Source organism: Magallana gigas, chromosome 1 (genome assembly GCF_963853765.1).
Source record: "Magallana gigas chromosome 1, xbMagGiga1.1, whole genome shotgun sequence".
NCBI lineage: Eukaryota > Metazoa > Mollusca > Bivalvia > Ostreida > Ostreidae > Magallana > Magallana gigas.
The window spans coordinates 61645212-61663400 of NC_088853.1; the positions used below are offsets into that span (position 1 = coordinate 61645212).

General features: G+C 37.1%; 2 protein-coding genes and 1 long non-coding RNA gene across 3 annotated transcripts; 1 reads left to right on the forward strand and 2 right to left on the reverse strand.

Annotated features, from left to right (window-relative positions):
• Nucleotides 1-1724: 1724 nt before the first annotated feature.
• LOC105348297 (uncharacterized) lies at nucleotides 1725-3101 on the forward strand. The gene is made up of 3 exons (XR_010712299.1): nucleotides 1725-2066; nucleotides 2658-2713; nucleotides 2878-3101. It is a non-coding gene; the product is annotated as an uncharacterized lncRNA (long non-coding RNA).
• A 5660-nt stretch (nucleotides 3102-8761) lies between these two features.
• Nucleotides 8762-10337, reverse strand: LOC136274037 (tropomyosin-like). Its single transcript, XM_066080056.1, has one exon. The coding sequence runs from the start codon at nucleotides 10117-10119 to the stop codon at nucleotides 8824-8826; it is 1296 nt and encodes a 431-aa protein (XP_065936128.1). The 5' UTR covers nucleotides 10120-10337; the 3' UTR covers nucleotides 8762-8823.
• Nucleotides 10338-16475: 6138 nt separating this feature from the next.
• On the reverse strand, nucleotides 16476-17886 carry LOC105345982 (uncharacterized protein F54H12.2-like). The gene is made up of 2 exons (XM_066087177.1): nucleotides 17329-17886; nucleotides 16476-17030 (listed from the first exon to the last, which is right to left on the reverse strand). The coding sequence occupies exons 1-2, from the start codon at nucleotides 17884-17886 to the stop codon at nucleotides 16476-16478; spliced, it is 1113 nt and encodes a 370-aa protein (XP_065943249.1).
• Between the last annotated feature and the right edge of the window lie 303 nt (nucleotides 17887-18189).

Consider the following 18189-nt stretch of genomic DNA (forward strand, 5'->3'; position numbering starts at 1 on the left):
CAAACAACCTGGCCCAGGAGATCAATTGGATGGGGAAAGGAGAAAAAGTAGCCTTCTCCAAGTTAAACTTACTTACTGTCTTGAAAGGTAAAAAAACAATAAAACTGAATGTTTGTGATATTTTTGTTCATATTATATGTTGTTTGAATTGTCCAACAGGTAAATAAGGATATAGATGTATTAGTTATACATTCCTTTACAGTATAAGTAATAATGTTGATACATATTGCAGAATAAAAATAACAACTAGAATTTACATTTTTTAGCCGCAGTGAGGAAAAACAGAATGTGTGCGTCTGCGACAGATGCAGAGATTGCAAGCGTTGCTAAGGACTGGTTCCGCTTTGCAAAAGATCGCAAAGGTGGGAGGAAAAAAAGGGAGGAAAGAAAGAAAAGAAAGGAGGCTGCCCCAGCTACTGCAACCAGTGACCCGGGCAGTGAATAAGACTGGCTTATTACGAAGGGACTTTGCCTTAAACGATTCTTTTAAATTAAAAAAATTTTTTTAATGTTCTGTAAATTTATAGATTAATACTTTGCTAAGAAAAAATAAAAGCTGTATAATTGTTTAGTTTGCGTTGCGTAAGATATTTGAACCCCTGCATTTTAATAGCCAAACAGCAAAAAGAAATTAATTGGACATGAGAGTTGCAATTCAATTGGGATGACATTGAATAATTGCGACAGCCTACGTTTTAGGCTCATTTTGCTCATCGTCCTTACGTTAGCTCCCAGTTTTTACTACGTTGGACCAACGCTGGCAAACTACGTTGGGCCAATGTAATTTTCCCCGAAGTCTTTCCGTTGGGCCAACATTAGACATCATTGTTTACTACGTCAGGCCAACGTTGGCCCTTAGTTGTTCACTACGTTGGACCAACGTTGGCAAACTACGTTGGGCTAATGTAATTTTGCTCATCGGCCCTACGTTCGCCCAAAGTGTTTGATCAACGTAGGCCCAACATATTGGGCCAACGTAGGGCCGATGAGCAAAATTACGTTGGCCCAACGTAAGTTGCCTACGTTGGTACAACGTAATGAACAACTGAGGGCCAACGTTGGCCCAACGTAGTCATGCTATCTGGGTACTGTATACCTAAAAAGAAAGCACAAGTTAATGTAGCTGTTCTTTGACCATAGCTTACAATATGGCAGTAGACCTATGTATGCACATGTGTTTACACTATTTTGTTTTATCGCAAGGAATATTTTTAACAAAAAACGTAAAATTGTATTATAACGAACACATCAAAGAAACGGAATTCCCAATATTACAACAGTTTCAGATGTTTTCCCTCATTTGTCATCTCTACATTCTCTTATACTAAATGTTTCTAAACGATTTTAATTGAAAAAGACACCAAGTGCCCTATCTAAATTAAACTCTTTGATATCAGGAGTATTTATTACTTTGTGAATCAATTACCATCGTTGTTCAATATTCATTCTGGCAGAGTGAAACATCGTGCCCGATGAAAATAAAATCGTATAATCGGTAATCTAATTTACAAACAAAATCTGTTGCGCGGACGCGCCGAATACAATTAGCCTCTTGAACTTAGAAAACTCTCTGTTTCCGTTCTCTAGCTTTTAGAGAGACGCATATATAAAGTGGATATTTCATATGTAGGTTATTAAGGTGTCTCACTACACCTTGAAATAGTTTCTCAAATCAGCAGAAAATCTCAGCTATGTTAAGGAAGGTCTAAGAATCCTACCACGTGTGATTTAGAAAAATTTGCATAAGCCCCGCCCCTTATTCATGAGATTTTACGAGATATGTGTATTTCGGTAATTAACGAACATCTACCAAAATGAATATGATTAATTATTGGGTTTGAATGGTTCAAGAAAGGTGTACTGAAATAAAATCATAAACTATTCTTTATATCTCGCGAAATCATGAAATTCCTAAGTCGTCTGATGACGTGTCGAGGCTGACTACGTCACATCGGCGCTTGCAGCTGTGATCAGAATAAACATGTGGAATTCAATGATATATCTCGGAATTTAACTCGTTTACAACCAGCGTGGACAGAAATCGGCATAGGATTCAACTGAAAAAGGTAGGATTTATCTGTACTTCCCCTAGATATTGTTTTTTATTATTTAATATTGTTGGATGGAACGGAAACGAAGTGAAATTCCTCGGCTTCGATTTTGTTTACTTGTTTACATTTGTTTTTCATGTAATATTGTGTTCAAACATTAGTTTGGTGACTCAGTCAGGCAAAGTAATTGTTCTGCGTTTCGCTAGTTTTGATCATAAAGAGCATTGAGGCTCATTGTAACTTTTTACTGGTCTCATATCGCGATAATATTAGATCGCATTTCAAACATTGTATGTGCTAGCACTACAAAGATTACTGTGAGGATCTGGAATGATAATATGATGATTAGACAAGATTGTAATGTTGTTTAAGTAAATCAAAATGTGTTATTTTATTCAGCCTCCTTTTATAAAGATCTAATTAATTTTATATAAGACAAAATTAAAGTGTGCTAAATCTGACTTTCCACACACATTTGATTATGCCTGTTGTAATATCACTGAAATTGAAACCCCCATTAATATGCCCAATAATAGAGTAATTTTTCATTTTCATGTTATCTTTAACACAATAGCTTGCTAATTATGACACATTATTCATTTTCAGGGTTATTTAGGCAGTAAATGGTCCACTGAAAACACTTATTGGGATGTTGATAAAAAGTAGGTACTATATAAATATTTCTTTTACTCACTAACTTCAACTTCATGTATAGTTTGTTATTTTTTAATATCATATTGATAATGATACTAATGTAACCTATTATAATAATTTGCATTGATATCTATTGAAATGAAATTTGAAATTGATAATTTCATCATTTCAGGTATTGGTTTTCTTATCAACTGGACTACCTCCTAATATCAAAAAGACAGAAGAGAAGAACATGAAGTGTGCAAGAAGAATTGTCAATTTCCATAAATTCCACATTATGACTGAAAAATACTAAAAATCAGAAAACACTAGTCTTGTTGAACAGTTTGTCACAGAAAAGCAATCTCTATAGTATTTGTAAAGTTGATTATTAGAATAAATTCTTGATAATATTGATATATTGTTTCTTCTTGCCTTCTTTAATTAGTACTAAAATATCAATTATAATTACAAGTAAACCTGAGTATAATAATTACAAGTAAACCTGATTATACATTAAAAGAATTTATTTACAAGATTTAAATTAATTATTAAATTATGAAACATAAATGTGTAATGTTAAATTACAAACTCAATACTTACACCCCCCCCCCCAAATAAAGGCAACTGATGAAATTATTTTTTTCCAATTTCAACAATTTTGTAATGATGATTGGTGTGAGCAGAAACAACATTTTAACATTATTTTAGTGAAATTAACAGCGTTTAATTATTTTAAGAATGAAAATTAAAATCATGATCTTATTAGTCAGTGTTGCGTTTGAATTTCACACAAATGACGCTGAAAGTGAAGTGGGTCAGATAAAATGCAGTAGTGCAAGGGCATACACTTGATCAAATAAATTGAAAAGTTCCATGTCTAACCATTGTATCCCCATTATATCAAAAAGTGCTGGGAGCTGTATGAAATCGCTACGCATTTCATATAAATAAGCGTTAATTGCGGGAAATCCCTGTAAATTGCTGTTCATACACTGTTTACATTGAATTTAATAAGTGTTCTTACTTCAATATTTTAAGCTCCCAGCACTTTTCGAAATTTTGAAGGTTCATTTTACAATTCAGAAACAGAAATAACTATATATGTTTATGTTAGGCCCTTGCACTTTGCATTTTTTCGTATTATTCCTGGTTCATCTATTTTTAGCAGTATCACGTGACAGGGGATTCCCAAGAGACTCAAAAATTGCTCATGCGATAACAAATTATTTAATTTGTATAATCGATAAAATATCACTTTGTTTAACAATTTTTTGGAGTAGAAATCCAAGATTGTTCAAAGGCAAACATTTTATGTGATAAATATCGCTAATTTTTTATGGACGCCCTTAACATAGCTGAGATTACTTGATTATGATAGAAAGTATGATGGATAAGAAGTATATATGCCAAATAGGCGAAAAAATGTGCAATTTTAGATAAAAATGATATTTTCAAAAATTTCATTCTATAAACATGAACAAAAGTCCCAGGTGGATTCGAACTCATGAACAGTTGCAAACTCGTAACATCCCTCCCCTCTTTTTTTAAATCTTTTTTTTTTTTTTTTACATTAAAATGATATCTTTGAATAAATATTGTCAAAACATACCTTGACACGGCATCCGTGTATAGGCGGTGGTGCTCTGCTGGTGGACAATTAGTTTCTCAGAAGCAAATATTCTATGGGTGGCTCACCCAATATCCATAATCGTGTTGTCCGCCAGCCGCATAAAAAGATACAGGAGCATGGATCCCTCTTTATTGCGCAATCAAACCCACGAGCGGTTTCCCGACAACAACAGTTCACATTATTACAATGTTGGGCCGACAGTCCAACAATTTCGAACAGGAGAAAAACAGCAAATTGCATTTTTACAATTCAACACGAAATATAAGATACTCGGTGTGAAATGAAGACAAAGTGCGGTATTGATAACCTTTTTACCTTTACTTATATAGTTTAGTTGTGACCCTCATAACATTAGAGGGTCAAAAACGATAATGGAAAATCGGGTATAGCAATTAGTCCTATAATTGAAGAACTCCCAAAGTTTCAAAACTTGAAAAGAGCTCCCCCCCCCCCCGAAAATTGGTTCACACAACTTTCTTTTATTTATTCTGGACTAAGGAGTTTGTAGAACCTGGTGAATGACACAATGCACGAGATAATATTGTTATATATGAAATAAAATACATCGGGGCGGGCCATTTTCAGAGGAGCCTGTGGGGATTAGAATAAAAAAAATAATTTTATTTTGCCTTATAGGGGCTATATTATTATTTTTAAGTGTGAACACTCCATTCGTGTTTACTTTACCTAAATCCAGTATCCTGATGGTTAGGTCTTACGTTGCAAAAAGACTGGTGGGGGGGGGGGGGGGGGGGGCTAAGCCCCCCCCCCCCTCCCCCGGTTCCGAGGCTTATGTCAAGTTTCACCTTTTTTTATTTATTGATATAAAAATTGGCGTTAGTGCATATTATGCAAAAGATGACAATAATGATTAAATTAAAAAAAAACTCGCCCAAAACTCATCCGCTTTTTGTCCATGTCAATTGTCTCTATAGGTCCATACTCTTCCCCACTGTCTAAATCAACAACCTTCCTACCATTTAATAACACGAATACGCTCTCATTTTTCTCTAAAAAAAAAGACATTTTAGACGCTTCTATCGTATGACACCTAATGGACGGACTGGTGATGCAAGCACCGTGATTACGACATATGATAATTTATTAAATATTACTACACAATGTTATAAACATTACATGGAACGGTCACATTTCCGCCCCGATGGAAACACTCCAGATATAATTTATGAAATATTACTACACAATATAATATGTACATGGAGCGGTCACATTTCCGCCCCCGATAGAAACACTCAAGACTTTTATGAAATATTAATATACAATATGATATATATATACACCTACGGATGATACATGTATTAAAAATGTTTATACGACTCTAGTTCGTCTTTTATCTTTTTTGGAATATGTCCTGAAGCTGTAAGCTTAAAAGCTGAGGATCATATCTGTTGTTTGTTCATTTTCTCTGTCCATGCCTCTTGCTTTCCTCGCGTTCCTAGAATTCTTCTCTTGCATGGAGTTTATAGGCGGTAGTTTTGGAACCTCTATACCAATGCACTGTGAAGTTGTCTCCAGCTACATTGACTACTTGGCACAGCTTGGGCCACTCGCCGGCATATTATGGTATGTCCAACAGGACGAAGTCAACATTACTGACAGGCCTAGGTTTAGTAGCTGTAGCGCCTTTTCGGATAACAACCTATGTTAACAAAATAATAATGTTCTAAAATGCATTTTAGCTATATCATGAATAATGAATAAATATTAGGTTCTTAATAAATAAACTTACTGTAGGTATGGGGGTTTCTTGTAAGTCCAATGTGAAGGGATCCCCAAACTCTTCTTCATTTGCACGCGAGTGTTTCTCTGTAATGTAAGATTAGTCTTAAAATTCATTTGTTCTTCAAATTAAAAAAAAAAGGCAAGGAAATAGGTTTGAATAATGCCCTTCCAATCGGACATATTGGAAATTAAAACAATAAATAGAAATAAAAAAAAAAAACACCAATCAATTACAAGTGTAAATCTAATTAGCAGGACAGATTTAAACTAAATATATCTAATGTCAAAGTAAATTTTCAGCTTACTTCGTGTTTCTGCAGCCAAGTCCTCTAATGGTCATTATGGATTGGTGTCTATAATAACAAAAGTTCACTTGTAAAATAATAATAATTTTAATTTTTATTTAATCTTGATTGCAATTGGCAGTCTACTTACCATTGGCATCATAATTGCGGAAAAAGCAATTCCACCATTCCTTGTTTTCCTTCTTTGCGAAATACTTGAAACTAGTCTTGACATCGTTTTCAAATTCGTTGATATTCTCATGTATTTCGTCAAAGGAGGGACAATAATGCCGGGTTCATCCCCAACCTTAGATATTTATAGTAACATTTAATATTATTTATCTTTAATCCATTTTATCCAATCCGTCCATCTCTCAGTAAATTAACACTTTGAGAGTGACAATAACAATGTAATATATTAACAATACTCATACGACGGTAGTTCGTCTTTTTTGGAATATGTCCTGAAGGAGTAAGCTGAACAGCTAAGGACCATATCAGATTTTTTACTGATTGTCTCTCTCCATGCCGTATGCTTTCCACGTGTTCCTGTGGGTCAAGGCGTTAGTTTCAGAACCTTAACACTGATGTACTGTATAGTTGTCTCCAGCTACACGGACTACTTGGCACAGCTGCGGTCACTCGCCGGCACATTTCATGCATACACAGTGCCGATCAGACCAACCTAACACCAGAGTAACCCCCAACAAAACTCCGTGTTTACTTTTGGGGTTTACTATTTGAAAATTTGGGTCCACTCGGGTTTACTTAGGGTTTACTCGGAAATTGTTTTTAAGGTCATCTGTACGCACTGAAGTGTGAAGCATAACCGTCTTTTATTTTACCGTCCTCCGGCCAGTAATTCCTGTTCCTTGTATATTTCGAATACTCAGTTAGCGTCTGCTTTCAGGGGTATAAGTAGCATAAGGTCCCTAGATAGGGGGCTCAACTGAGTGCACTTGACAGGCGGCTACATAGGGGGGGGGGGGGGGGGTCAGAGGTCAATATTGAGGTCAAAAAGACTAGCTCGGCATTATGACGTCATAGAAGGCCGTGTTGACAGTTTGATCATTTTCTCGGAACAAGAACAGAAAGTGAAAATAGGAGGTGGGTGACATTTTTTTTAGTCTTTAGGATTATACCAGTCTGTAATATGTAATAGTTGATAGTCTCTTTACAGGTTCCCTGTGTCTGACTGTTGACCGATAGGTCATACCAGTCTGTAGTATGTACTTTACAGGTTCCCCGTGTCTGACTGTACTGTTGATTGTGAGATCAAAGAGGGAATATATGCGGTGTAGTATTCATTTTATCTCACTATTCTTATGTAGATATACTCTGTACTATTAGGTAGCTGCAAGACTGTAGCTCCCGGTCTGAAAAAATTCGGATGGACGACCTGGGAGCTACAGTGCCTCCCATAGTAAAAAACTGCAATTTACGGCGCACAAAAAATTGCGCTAGTTTTGGACTTATTAACCTTATTTTCATACAAATTCTGTACAAATCTTTGATCCCAAAAAATTCCTCGGACATTTTACTACAGATATCGTCACTTCACTTACTTCTGATAGTCTTTTAAACACCATCACCAGCCCTGTAAATTAAAGAGGTGCAAGTTTGTTTACATTTAAAAATGGCGACTCTCGATCTCGACGTAAATTAGCATCCTTCTTTTTCCGAGGTCGGTTATCATGTTTAAGAGAAGATCTGAGGCAAGTGTAGTGACGATATCAGTAGTAAATTTGCTGAAGAATTTAATGGTACTTATTATTTTTACAGAATTTGTATGAAAATAAGGTTAATAAGTCCAAAACTAGCGCAATTTTTTGTGCGCCGTAAATTGCAGTTTTTTACTATGGGAGGCACTGTAGCTCCCAGGTCGTCCATCCGAATTTTTTCAGACCGGGAGCTACAGTCCTGCAGCTATACTATTAGGGTACCTGAGTCAGTCAGGAGACCCATTGCTATCAAGTCTTTTGTTTGTCGTTGTGTGTCATTCATAGACAAAAAACCTCTTATCGCTTTACATGTTTTCCTGTGTCTGACTGTACTGTTGATTGAGAGATCGAAAAGGGAATATAGGCGGAATAGTATTCATTTTATCTCACTATTCTTAAGTTGTTATACACTGTACTATTAGGGTACCTGTGTCTGTCAGGAAACCCATTACTATCAAGTCTTTTGTTTGTCGTTGTGTGTCATTCATAGACACTATACATCTCTTTAAATGGGTATGAGGGCAGTAGTCATTGTGTGAGTTCTGGGGTAACAACTGTTGCCTGAGAGCATAGGGCGAGGTCAACATCAATATCTTACCAAGGAACTGACAATATGTCTATTGCCCGCATTCCTATTTGATGATTGATTTATTAAAATTTGACATTTTCATAATTTTATTGGAACAAGAACACAAATAGGAAATGAACAAATTGAACAATTTTTTTTTTTGGAGATAAAAGTCTTTTAAGAAACATATTTACACATCCGCAGTCCTATTTCTGAATTTCACATTTTTCTGGGCTTCGTCGGTGAAAAAGATGGAGAAATAATCTTTTTCGTTGAATTTGGCGGCCATGGACCATTTCTCTGTGGCTTCTTCTTTTGGTCCTCCGTTAAGGTAGATATTGGGGCCGAGGAGATCTCTCAGTTCATCGAAGTTGAGGGCTTTTTTAAGCTGGATTTCCCCGCTGATGTTGTTTGTTTTTCCGTTTTTGACAAAGCAGAATTTCTTGCAGTGTTCTGTGAATAGTTCTTTTAAGCTTCTGAATCTGGCATCCGTGGCTTCGTTGGGTTCAATGTAGATACTCCAGGATTCTCTGGTTTTATCGGATTCCATCCAGGCTGCGCAAGGATTTTTTTCGCTGAAATCCTTTAACACTTCCCCCAGGATTTCTCCGAAGATGTTGGTATTTTCTTTTCCGTCTTGTTTGAGATTTTTGAGTTCGTTTTCCATCAGACTTATTTTTTCTTTGGCTTCTTTTAGATCGTCTTCCAGTGCCCGTTTTTCTAAGTTTTGTTGTTCATTTTCTTTTTCTATCAGTTGATTTTCCAGTTCCTCCTCTCTGTCTTCGATTGTTTCCAATTCTGTTTCCATTTGCTCCATTTTGTCTTTGACTTCTTGTAGTTCCTCCTGTAATAGCCATTTCTCGCAGCTCAGTTTCTTATAATCTTCGCCTGAAACATAGACGTTTTCATGTTCCAGCATTGTTGCTTCTTGGTATGCTTTTCTAGCTCGCTCTGCTTCGTCGTTTATTTCGTTCATCTGGACTGTGATTTCGTCTTTTTCTTTCCTCAGGGCCGCTATTTCTTTTTCGGCTTTTTGTAGTTCCTCTTTGGCCTCCTGTAGCTCGCAGCTCACTCTCCTGTAATCTTCGCCTGAAACGTAGAGTTTTTCATATTCCGGCATTTGTGAATCCAGTATTTCTTTTTCCAGCAGGGCTACTTGTCTAGCCAATTCGTTTGTTATGGTTATGGCTTGGTTCTCTTTTTCTTTCATACCTGCTATTACTGTTTCGGCTTTTTGTAGTTCCTCTTGGGCCTCCTCTAGTTGTTTCTCCGCCAAAATAACGTCTAATTTCAGTCTGTTGAACTCGTTTTCTGGGTAATAGTAATCCTTGAGCAGGTCTTGTATTTTTTGATAGAGGGATTTTATGCCCGTTCCGGGTCCAAAGGTTCCTGTAACTAAGTGAGGGTTCTTAGCTAGTCTTCTTTTTTCCTGGAGGACGACCATTTTGTAGAATTCTTTGTCTTCTTCCTTTTCTCTTTTTAGCATGTCTAATACCGTTTCTTGATTCTCTGGAGGGGGTAAAAGAGAAATCCTAAAGCAGGTTTCTTTTCCTCCTCCTTCATTTCTGCTGTCTCTGGAAATCCGAACTTCTTTGAGGGTTCGATCTCTGTCATTTCGTCCTCTGGTTCTTCTTTGATTTTCACCAGGAGTTGATTTTCCGCGGCCATCTTTCGACAAGGTATAATCTGTTGTAGAGTTTCTGAAATATGCTCATTCACTCTGTGTGATGATCTGAAGAAAACTGCTCTATTATATAGCCTCGGGGGGGGGGGGGGGGGGGGGGGCATTGCGCAATACCCGCACCTGCTAGAAGGGTCCCCTTTTAAAGCACGTGACTCATGATGAGTCATTGTAAACACCTGCGACATACCCACAGCTGTGAAGGGTCCTTTTAAAGCACGTGACTCATGATGAGTCATTGTAAACGCCTGCGACATACCCGCAGCTGTGAAAACGGCCTTTTAAAGCACGTGACTCATGATGAGTCATTGTAAAACACCTCTTATTGGGGGGGGGGGGGGGGGGTAATATATAACTGTACTCTATTTGATCATACTCTTTCATTTGATCGCTCGCTCTCAAGGCAAGATGAATTTAGAAGAAAGTATTTGGACGAATAAATCAAGGTTGTTAAAATATAAAAGAAAGCGATTGATTGAACGAAATTTAAAACTTTTAAAGAAAAAACCTGTCAATAAAACGGTTAAGAAAAAAGCCGTTTCTGACTTTTACAATGTTAGATTAGACAGGGGCCGACAATCTCGCAAATTTAAAGTGAAACAAAATGTATATACGGTCAGTTTTCGTCCTTTTCCAAAGAAATCAGAGAGCGGTTTCGTGAAACGTTTATTAAGTGACATGTTGAAACAAGTGAAAAAACGCATGCAGTGTAATCCTAACGATTATTTACGATTGAACTTACGTCACCCCTCTTTAGATTCTGAGATTTGGTACGAATTTACTCAATGTAAGAATCTGAACGAAGCTACCATTTTAGATAAAGTTCAGGCAGTGCAACAATCGAAAAAAGAATTTACTATCACGGACGGATCTGCGGAATTTGAATTGTTTCATGTCAAGTATCCTCAGGGGAGCGGGGGTCAATCTGTAAAACACTTACATTCCAACAAAGAAAAGTTTAAGAAAGGAAAAAGATCTGTATTGAAAATTGAAAATCTAGGTGATCATCTCTGTCTCCCTCGAGCTATTGTCGTAGCTCGATTACACAGTCAGCGCCCCACGGATCCCTTGGAATTGCCCCGTTGGAAAAAACAGTGGGATCGTATTAAAAGGAATGATATTCTTTCCCCGCAGCAGAAAAAACAAGCTTTAGAGTTGATGAAACAGGCTCAATGTGATCCTCATTTACCCTGTGGCCCCGAGGAATGGAACAAGTTACAAGAGGTATTGGCTCCTGAATTTCGATTGAAAATATTTCAATTTAAAACGGGGTCTACCCGTCTGAAATTAGAACCGATTTACAAAGGAAAGGGAAATGGAATCTGTTTGAATGTTTTGTTCGATGACCAACATTACGACACTATTTTATCTATGCCTGGAGTGACCGAAAACAAATATTATTGCGATTATTGTAATGTAGGTTATAATCACATCGAAGATCATAGAGTCAAATGTCCTCACCTTTGTTCTCTTTGTTTAGGGGACACGCCTTGCCCCCCCCCCCCCCCCCCCCCCCGCGATGGTAGTACCATTTATTGTTCTGATTGTAAAGGTTATTTTAAAAGCAAGATTTGTCACGAGAGACATTTACAACCCTGCAGTGGAAAGAAAACGGTTTGTAATTTAATGGATCAATGTTCTCACTGTCAAAAATAGATGAGTAAGAAATTACTACCTATTCACAAATGTGGGGATCGAAAATGGTGTAAGATTTGTAGAAAAGTAGTCGAGAAAGATCACCAGTGTTTAGTGCAAGTGAAACCTACTCTTAAAGAGAGAAAAAAACTTCAATTGTACATTTATTTTGATTTTGAATGTACTCAAGAAAATGGCATTCATGTTCCTAATTTATGTGTGGCTCATCGTGTTTGTCAGCATTGTGATCATTTGACGGTAGATCAGACCTGTTCTCATTGTGAACATTTAGGCCCCCGACGCCATTTGTTCCGCGGTCCCGAAACATTAAAACAATTTATGGAATGGCTTTTTCAAGCCCAACCTCATGCCACTCAAAAAAGTCAATCTCAGCTTTTGCATCAAGAGGCTATTGTCATAGCTCACAATTTCAAAGGCTACGACGGGCAATTTATTTTGAATTATTTGGTGCATACCGCTTGCATTACTCCCACAGTGATCATGAACGGAACTAAGATTTTATCCATGCAAGCCCTTGGTTTGAAATTTATAGATTCTTATAATTATTTACCTTTTGCTTTATCAAAAATGCCTTCGTCTTTTGGATTTCAAGAAATGAAAAAAGGATATTTTCCCCATTTTTTTAATACCGAACAAAATCAGAATTATGTGGGTCCCTATCCCCCCGCGACTTACTACATTCCTGACGACATGACCAGTTCGGGGCGAAAAGCCTTTTATGAATGGTATCAGCAACAGAAAGGAAAAATATTTGATTTTCAAAAGGAATTAATAGATTACTGTATATCTGATGTAGATATTTTACAACGTTGTTGTGCTCAATTCAGAAAGACTATACAGAATTTGGTACAAGTCAATCCCTTTCAAGAAGCCATTACTTTTGCCAGTACCGCTAATTTAGCCTACCGGAGAGGATTCATGCCCCAAGACAGTGTTGCCATCATTCCTAATTTGGGATACGACCCAGCTCGACAATTTTCAATGAAAGCTTGTCGTTGGCTAGCTTGGATGAGTCGCGACGGTCCAGTTATTCGGCATGCTAAAAATGGTGGAGAAATAAACTTAGGCCCTTATACCGTAGACGGATACGACCCAGAATCCAATACCGTGTACGAATTCTATGGCTGTTATTGGCACGGATGCCCTAAATGTCATCCTGAATTAGAAAATGAAAATCATCCTCATCGAATAGATTGTACCTACGGTACTTTGTACGAAGAGACCTTAATTAGAGAACATCATTTGAGAGAACAGGGATACCAGGTAGTTTCTATTTGGGAACACGATTTTGATATGGAAATGAAAAAGAATTCCGAACTGCGAGGGTTTGTGGACTATTTAAATTTTCAAGATCCTTTGAATCCTCGGGAAGCTTTGTATGGGGGGCGCACTAATGCCACTCGATTGTTTTGTACCGAGGGAGACATGAGATATGTAGATGTTTGTTCTTTATACCCTTTTGTTTTAAAATATAAACCTTTTCCCATGGGTCATCCAGAATTCATCGCGGAGATCTTTGAGGAGATTTCTAATTATTTTGGTTTGATTTAATGTCAGATCTTAGCCCCTCGGGGTCTCTATCACCCCGTTTTACCCTATCGCAATGGAGGAAAATTACGGTTTCCTTTATGTCGCACTTGTGCCCAAGAACTTTGTCCAGATCCTCATTATCGCTGTCAGCATTCAAAGGCTGAACGCTGTATAACGGGAACCTGGGTGACTGTCGAACTTCAAAAAGCTATATAATGCGGATACGAGTTAAAGAAAATTTACGAAGTGTGGCATTTTCCTCAAAAGAGTCAAGATTTATTTCGTAGTTACATCGATACCTTTTTGAAAATCAAACAGGAAGCCTCTGGATATCCCCCCGATTGTGAGACCGAGAAACAACAAAGTGCTTACATCCACGATATTTTTGAGAGAGAGAGATTTATGCTGAATCCTTTAGAAATTGAGAAAAATCCCGTGAAACGAACTATTGCCAAGTTATTTTTGAATTGTTTGTGGGGAAAATTTGCTCAGCGACTTCAATTACCTAAAATTGAATATTTGAGCGAAGAAGAACAATTGACGAAAATGTTACAGGACAGTACCCTGGAAGTCAAAGGAATTGAATTATTAAACAACGTGAATAAACCCGAATGCGACCTGATCTTGATTAATTACTTGGAAAAACAGGATTTCATCGAAGACTGCCCCTTTGGAAACGTTTTATTAGCTGCGATTACTACCGCTCATGCTCGTTTACATTTATACGACACCTTAGAAAAATTAGGAGATCGTGTTCTTTATTTTGATACCGACAGCATTATTTATCAACACGTGGAAGGGGAATATAATCCTACTATTGTCAATAGTTTAGGAGGATGGACCGACGAACTAGAGGGGAGCCACATTACCAAATTCATGTCGGGAGGGCCTAAGAATTATGCGTTTGGAACCGATACTGGAAAGTCCGTGCAAAAGTCAAAGGCATCACTTTAAATCATCGAGCCTCTCAAATCGTGACGATGAAAGCTTTGGAGAAAATGATTTTTAAAGAATTGGATGAAGTCACCGTGACTTATCTTCATAAAATTCAGAGAACCAAGAGACATGAATTATTGACTAAACGTTTTACTAAGAAATATCAAATTGTATATGATAAACGGCAGATCATTAATGATTATAAAACACTTCCTTTTGGTTATTAACTTTGTTGTTGCTTCAATAACATCATATAAAAACATTTTTTTTTTGTTTTACTTTGTAAGAACCAGAGTCCTATTGTGGTGTGTGAAATAAAAAAAAACTATCAATTATGAAATGCAAACAAAATGTATTGAACAAGAACTCTTTTTTTTATAATACAAGTGAAAGACTATATTGGGTAATGATCATTCAAACATATTTACAATTAAACAGTTCAAAGGTAGTCAAATTATAAAGTTTCAGTCTACGGGGTAGTTCACATCTTCTTAATTTTCTCCATGACTTGACACACTTGGAGTAATTTCAATAGCTCAGCGTTGTCCTCTTCGATCATTTTCAATTTTAGGTAGGACTCCCACAGTAATTCTCGTTTCGCTAGCTTCAGTTTTTTCCTACTCTGTTCTTCTTCTTTTTCCTCATCTCTTTTTCTTTTGTTCTCTCTCAGTCTTTTAATTGCTTTACTGTAAGTTTCGCTGGTCATACATAGCCCGGTTAATTGCTCTTTTGTTTTCTCGTACTCTTGACAAATGGTGTAAACTCCACTTACTTTATCTGCTCTTACTCCCTGGATTTCCTTTTTTTCTTCCTTGTTCATTTTCTTTTTCATTTTCTGTATTTCATACGCTTCGTGGGCGTCATAATCCCAGTCCGGATCCATGTTAGAAGTAGTATATTGAGAAAATTCTGCCAATTCTTGTGCGGCCTCTTCCAATTGTGTTTTTATTCTCCCTTCCTCCATTTTCTCACTCACCACGAAATATTCCCCATAAGCCCCTTCTTCTTTCTCTCCTTCTTCTTCCTCAGAATTATTTTCTTCCTCAGCATAAATGTCAGATGCTATTTCTTCTTCTTTTTCCTCTCTTTTCTTTTCTTCTCCCTCCCCCTCCTCTTCTCTTTTCTCTCTCTTTTCATCTTCTTCTTCCATCGGCTCAAACAAGGGGGGATATTCCATCGTTCCCTGCCACCCGTAAGGTTGATCCGGAACATCATTGTTTTTCTGTTGGATCCCTGGTATTACACTCCCGTCGGCTGAGGGTAATTCGAATATAGCATCTTTCTTTTCCATCTTGTTATGATTTAGTTTACTGTAGCTTTTACCCATGAAAAGTGACGGTGAAATGTCCAGATACCTCCTTTTTATATATAATCCATGGCGCAATCGTAAACCGATAGTAAGACTCATTGTGGGTTTTTTCCCCTTGACTGGAGTACGTGACAAGTTTCACACAGCTGTGTATGCCAGCTGTTCAAGCACGCGCTGCTTCAACTCTTTGACCTTTCATTATGACGTCATCCTCTCGCACCAATACTGATCGAAACTCTTACAACATTGACCTTTGCCAGTTTTAGGTTTTCTATAATTTTCTTTGAACCATTGTCTCACATAACGATCTGTTTGTTTTTTTGTCCAGTGTTTAGGAAATAATTGTTTTAATACTTTAGGCCCTCTTCTATGTCGATGATGTAAAAAATATACACAATATTGTCCGAACACATTACTATCCAATTCTTGATAATGATTTTCATTATATTTCATAGTCTTGGCATTTTTATGAATAAACTCGTTGATTTCAGAGTACAAGGGGGGGGGGGGGATCCATAAGAAACGAAATATTCGGCTATATCTCCGTCTAAATATAAACAGACCCAATGAGTTTCTGGTTTATCGTGAGGATCTGTGTTAATCACCATGGCTTTTTCTTTAAAATTTAAATGATCAGAAATTAAATCTCGAGGATATACACCACTAAAAGAAGTTCCTAAATCTCTCGATAAGACTTTTTTCAATCGATAGGTATCCATTTTTTTTTAAATTAAAAATCGATGCTAACTTCTCTTTGTTTGTTGATTTCTAGCAGGTTATCAAATTCAGCATACACTAAACAATTCAGAGTTTCTGTCGTATTTACTGCAAATTGAATTTCGATTCTCAAATTTCCAGTTTCAATCAGATGAAATTTGTCTAGCTGTGCTTCCTGATCTTTGGTGAAATCTATACACCATAGGGTGTAACCGTTTTTATACTCGTCGAAAGTGATGTCGGGAGCCCAATCCGCACCGAATTTTCCCAGTCCTTGATACAGACTCAAGTAAGATCTGAGATACAAGTCGTTAGTAAAATCCGGTTCAAAGGGTCGGGTACTGATAGTTTCTCCGTTGATGCTGACTTCTAACTTTTTGACTTTAGCATTTTTAAAATGGAATGGATTTTTATCAGCAGTTCCATTGAAAGCATCATTACCTACTAATCCCAAAACTATTCGTTTTGGCATTTGACCTTGATACAGATGATCGCTGATTTTAGATTGAGTTCCAGTAGGAATGGTGAAAGTCTTGACATCTACTCGTCTAAGAGGATTTTTGGCTGTCTGTAGGTTCAATAAAAGGCATTTAACACAGTAAGAGTAGGTCCGACTTTTCTGACCCAGAGTAACACGCTCAAAAGTTTTATTTTTCCTGTGCTATTTGCAGCGGTCATCATGTAGAAATCAGATTTCGTTCGATTAAATCTCAAACGAATATCTACTCCATTAGGAATGAATCTGTCCTGTTGAAACAGATCCAGATAGAGAGTCGATCTATTAAAGTAAATTTTTCACCGTTTGACACGGCACTATGGCGATTTCTCAAACTCGTATTTTTGCCACCGTCAGGTAAATTCATAACCAGATCCGATTCCCTGACTGTCACTGATTTTACACCATTTGCCTCAGCGACATCAAACTTAGACTTGACTTGTGTCGGATCCCCGTTTTTACAATCATCCATGTGTCCTGCCGTGTCTTTTTCCCATAGACTACAGGCTTTCATTTGAGTTCCCAAAGTTTCGGGTCTATAGGATAGTATTTTTTCTAAATAAGCTTTGTAAGGATAGGTGTCTGTTCCTGGGCTAATGATTTTACCATTCAGAGTGACATCGATTTCTGTGAACAAGGAATCTAAGATTTTATTCACCGGAGTAGAATCCGTGTTGGCTCCCGTTAAATTACCGCCATCGGCTTTCGTGAATTTACAAATCACTTGTATATAAGTTTGTGAGAGATCTATGTATTCGTCTCCCTGTCCTTGAATATCGAATTCGATGGGGGCTGTATCGGATTCAAGGGTACTGGAAATGGGATAATATTCCATCCATTTCGATTCTGCTATAGCTATATTAGTGGGGGGTACTTGAAATAATTCCAAGTTTTCCATCCCACACATACAAGATTCTCTGTGCATCATTTTCTTTTTTTAAAAAGATGTGTGACTTTTGAATTATTAAGTGAAACTGCCTGGGGTGAGGGGACTGACTCCCTTTTTATAGGGGACTGGTCAGTCAAAGATGTCTACGATTCTTGTTTTTTTACCTTTTTCTATTTTTACTTTTCTTCTTCTTTTTCTTTTTTGAGGACCTCCTTTAGCTAGAAGGACTCTGGTTTCTTCTGCAGGTAGATATTTCTGTTCCATAGTTTTTCCCGTTTTCTGTAAACCTTCCAACCCTCGATCAAGAACGGCTTTTTTTAAAGATTTATTTCCTCCAAGGGC

Excerpts from the sequence above, each read along its gene's own strand:
- LOC136274037 (XM_066080056.1), bottom strand. The coding sequence starts at position 10,119 with ATGCTAAAAAGAGAAAAGGAAGAAGACAAAGAATTCTACAAAATGGTC.
- LOC105345982 (XM_066087177.1), bottom strand. The coding sequence starts at position 17,886 with ATGATGCACAGAGAATCTTGTATGTGTGGGATGGAAAACTTGGAATTA. Across the intron at positions 17,031-17,328 it reads CAGTCAGGGAATCGGATCTG|ACAGCCAAAAATCCTCTTAG; the intron begins GTTATGAATTTA and ends TTGAACCTACAG.